The 5,000-nt window shown below is 35.2% G+C and overlaps 1 protein-coding gene across 1 annotated transcript in view; it reads right to left on the reverse strand.

Moving 5' to 3' along the window:
- Positions 1-928: 928 nt before the first annotated feature.
- LOC140859384 (uncharacterized) overlaps positions 929-5,000 on the reverse strand; it is a 9,054-nt gene continuing 4,982 nt past the window's right edge. The window contains exons 2-3 of the mRNA XM_073261032.1: positions 3,763-3,821; positions 929-1,776 (exon numbers count right to left, since the gene is read on the reverse strand). Coding sequence (XP_073117133.1) covers positions 929-1,776; positions 3,763-3,821 — 907 coding nt within the window. The remainder of the gene's footprint in view (positions 1,777-3,762; positions 3,822-5,000) is intronic.

The raw sequence follows: 5,000 nt of genomic DNA on the forward strand, positions 1-5,000 counted from the left end.
ACTCGAAAATGAAAATTTTACAAGTTCAATGTTTCTCCATTGTTTCTTGCTATTTCTCAGTTGCACATGCAATGTTACAAAACCAGGATTGTGCTTTACTTTGGCTTTTTGGCTTCTCATGCCCCAAAGATGAAAGCAGTTACCCACATCAAACCAGGCCTGATATAGTCCTTTTGGTTATAAGTTTTCTTATTTGATAATTTGCCAGATATTCTAAAGAAGAACTGATTTTGGCTAGTGAAAAATCAAAACTGCACTATTTTTACATAATCAGAAAACCCCCCAAACTTGACTAATTTAAACCTAAGAAATAAGATAACAAAATGTACTTTATATCAATAGTAATTTGGAGGCAAGAATTTCCCCAACATAAGAAACAAATGAATAGTACTTAATGATGCCGAGTTAGCACGATAACAAATGCGGCACATGATTGAAATATGCAGGAACGAGAATCCACTGATATGGAGTTAGCAAAATACTGACAAGATATCAGTAGTTGCTGACGAACTTGTGCAAATAACAAAGTACAAAACCTCAAGCAATATTGTGTATGACCACGACAAAAATGTAAAGAAATACCACCTACCAGATGAAGCATTGTTGCTAGCTCGGTTTTCTTTGTATAAACTTCCTGACATCGTTGGCCATCAACATGGCTTGAGATTTAATTTCTCCAGAAGAAAAAGGAAAATTCATCAGACATTGCAAGTTCTCGTAAATTAGAGCAACCTGAAGAAAAAGTCATCTTTTCCTCACCCCCAATCCCACCAAAAGAGTCACTGTTCATCTCATTCGAATCTGCAACCGCATAGGTTGCAACTTCAGCAAGTATTTGTTGCATCACATGGAGATATCTTGATCCTAATAGCATATGGGAAAAATGAACTGGCCTAGAAGATCTAGATACAGAGAGAACTTCTCATTGTTAGCGAAGGTCAGCCCCAAGCCAAATCATCATGAGAAGAATTCCAGAAGCATGAGAGCAGGCTGGCATTTCAGTAGAAACCGGACATCTACTATTGTCTGACGTAATTATGCCGGGGCAGCTTGCTTCCGAGCACTGCTTCAGGACTTCAGGCATGCTGATAATAGAAGGCTGACCGGAGCCAAGACTCAGAGACAGCTCATTACATGGCACACAGTCATGGAATAAATAAGGAAAATTTACACTAGACTTCCAGCCAGGCACTGAGCTTTCTAATTCATGATAAGATGGACGAATTGAGGCAAATGTTTTACCTGAAGGCACCTCAGGACCTAGAACATCATAATTCCATGAACAATTTAGTTGCTGATTCAAACAAGCATCCTTTTTGGATGTCAGAAGGCCTGCATCATCTTGCAACTCAAATTCGCAATTTACTGAAACTGTCTTGGATGAATTTATAGTATTGCAGCAATCACTAGAAATAGAGGTTCTCATCTCCTTAGATGGCAATGAGGAAGTTGAAGCAGCATCAACACTGATAAGATTTTCACGTAAACATGTTGTGCCGGAAACAAGGTTGACAAGCGAAGTGGCAGGCAGAGAAGTCCCCATGAAATGTTCCCCCAAGTCAGCATTTCCACTGGAACCATCATATGAAACATTTCCAACATGAGGCATATTTCTCGAATATGGCACATTGCCATTGACCATATCACCATTATTTGCTACATAGAGATTGCTCAGTGCTTCTTCTTGTGCTTCTTGAAATGTGGACAGAAATGGATCACTAGCCATTATTTGTCTATGGTTGTTGTAACCTGGAAAGCTCAACTGGATGACTGGATCTGAAAACATATGGGGGAAAGCTGATTCAACGACCATTTCATTATGATTGTGTATCGGTAGTGAGGCATTAAATGCATCATTCTCCATCATAACAGGGTGTCAAAAATTCGAGCGAGTCATGAAACTACTACAAGACTGTTCAGATGTCTCTTCATCTCTGGCAAAGATTTAACAAAACGACAACCAGTTCTACCAGTTCATAAAATTGCCAATATCCAAATCAACTTTAGCAATATTACTTGTCGACCATTTTAGGCAGTTCACTTCCAGTATCCAATCAACGTCACTGCCAAATTTATAGATGCATCTTCAGGAAACTAGCAGCAGAGTCAAGCAGGGAGCCAAGATTCAACTAAAAGAGTAATATATGGCATCTGCTTCTTACATAAAAGACTGGTATGAGCCATTAACTTCCCCGATATGTTTGATTGTATTCTTCAATAAGCTAAAGAGAAATGATTCAAGCAAGTCGTGTGATGCATGCACAATCTCCATTCACATCTTCATCATTGTCCTAGTGAGTTATATCAGCATATGCACTTGGAGGTAATTAAGAGTTTGCTAGAACATTATGGATTTTACCAACAAAATGAAAATTCAGACTAATCTTTATTTTGAAATTCCATTAATAAGTAGAAAGACCTGAGATATCAAAGACTAGAGTTAATCAGAACACAGACAGAAATCAAAGCAAATAAGCAGAAACAAATTGATGTAGAAGTACAAGAAATATAAAATATGTGTTATCATCAACAAATTTGATAATGCAAAAAATTCAGGACAAACACACAGAACAAGTAAAATTTTACCCAGAATGCACATCTTTTTAAGCAAAGCAAGAAAAAAATTTAAAAGAAATGTAATTTTCTAGATGGAGATTATTTATATGGTGAAAATATTTGTTAAATTGGCTTCCCAGATGCGGTTTAGTATAATGCTATTGCAACAAGAGTCTCCCACAATATATTGATGTTGTCATCTCCTAGAAATTAATACAAGTGATGGCCTCCATGGTTTTTTGTTTTTCCGCAGATATGGAGTTGGCAGAGGATGGTCTTACCTTGAGAATAAAGCTGACTTCATATCTACAGGGGTAAAAAAAAAAAAGTTAACTAAGGTTTACTTAGTTCTGCAGTGGCAATGTTTGAGCTGGCATGGATGCTAAAAGCTGCCCTTAGATAAGATTATTTCATGAGAAAAAGCAGGGAAAAGAAAATTCGCCCATGTCGATTGGCGAAAAAGGAACTGTAAGTAGAAATGAACAGTGGGTAAAAACATTGATCGCATTGAAGGAAAACAAAACAAGAATATATCCATTGCTTTTGAACTGCATTGAACATGTTATCAACTAGTTCGAACTTGCTGGAAAAGTGTCATGCTGAAATGTTTTTGATTATTAAAACCCAATGTTATGTGCATAAGGTAGCACAAGGAAACAGATACAATCAAGTTTCCCAGCCACCGTCCATGCATAGGAGGACGATAAGAAGGAAAACAGAGAAGACTTTAGATCCATTTCAGACATTAACTTTGACATTTTTAGATAACATGCAATAAGAATAAAGATGCGCAATGTCCATAAGCAAATTATGAATCAAAACTGAGATCAAAGGTGGTGAAAGAATCATCCCAACATCTCATATTCCCAGATTGGCAGTACTTAGTATTTGATCATAAAAGCCTTGTCATTCAACCTCCCAAATTTATTTCCAGAGGGTCAAGGAAACAAGGGGCAAGGGAAACAACAACCTAGATCCATAAACAGAATCATTAGTTTTTTGAGCTGCTTGGCTTGAACTTACTCCAGATGTAAAGAAGGTGGCATTGAAGAAGAAAGCTTCATGTACATAAACTATCAGAGACTAGAGTAAACCTTCCATCATGCAATTTAGAAACTCCAGCCCCTTTTCAAGAATACTAACAAATACTACAAAGGGATAAGAATGAAATTACAAGTAAACAGATAAAGCTTCTCAGAAACCAACCTTCAAGTGTGCATGGAAGTGCGGAAACCGTGAGCCAACCAAATATAGCCTCCACAAAACTGAAGCAAACCAGAACAATGGAGGTCAGAACCAGAACAAAGGATCGACATCACCCCAACTTCTTTTCAAAATTTCCGAGAGAGGTCTCCTCTTCCACAGCCAAAAAAGGAAAGAGGTTCCTTTCCTTATAAACTACCTACAAGAGAGAGAGATCTCATTCTCCCAGAGCAAGCAAAGAAATAATGGGGTACAGAGTTTACCCAGGCATCTATCATTTTCAAAGCTTAACACATCCAGAGTCACCAGAAGCGTTTGTTTGTTTGTTTGTTTGTTTGTGAGGAGGGAATGGGTTTTCACTCGGCACGAGAAAAAGAGAATGGGCCCGCGGAGCTCAAGGAGAAGGAGAATTATGCCCCTCCCTGTTCTGAAGGCATGAGGCCAGAGGCTATAGCAACACCAAGTGGGATTCTCTCAGATTGGTCGGAGGAACGGGGTTGCGAAAGGACAAAAAAACACAAGACTTGAAGTTCTAACACCTAAACAATCCGTGGATTCATCTCTTTCTGTGATTAATAACAGCAGAAAAAACAAGGAGAAAAGGATTTGCTCATTCTCCCTCCTATTCCTTAACCGTGGTAACAGGAACCACAGCAATTTTCTCTTGCTATACAAATCTTTCGAACGAAACTTCAAAAAAAAAAAAGAGAAATTCTTGTGCACCGCAGGCGGCGGAAAAATCCGTCGCGTACCGCACCACTTTCTATTTTTAATATATATTTAATATTTATAATTTTATATTTTTTAAATTTTATTAAATAAAATATTTTTATTTTAAAAATAATTATCACATTCTGCGATAAATTATAACCGTCTATAAGATGTTGTAATATGAGTCAAAATTTATAATATTCTAATATTTTAATCAAATTATTATTTTTTACATATAAAATATTATAATATAATTTAAAATATTATAATATATTAAAAATATTTTATTCAATTATTTTTTATATATATTTAATATTTATAATTTATTTTTTATTTAAAAATTTATATGAAAAATATTTTTATTTTTTTAAAAATTATAACATCATATATTATGATATTCTGTTTCAAAATTATTATTTTTTATATATAAAATATCATAATATGAATATAATATATTATAATTTTTTAAAAATAAAATATTTTTAATATTTAAAATTTAAAAAAATTATAAATATTAAATATATATTAAA

This window comes from Elaeis guineensis, chromosome 7, assembly GCF_000442705.2.
Source record: "Elaeis guineensis isolate ETL-2024a chromosome 7, EG11, whole genome shotgun sequence".
Taxonomy (NCBI): domain Eukaryota; kingdom Viridiplantae; phylum Streptophyta; class Magnoliopsida; order Arecales; family Arecaceae; genus Elaeis; species Elaeis guineensis.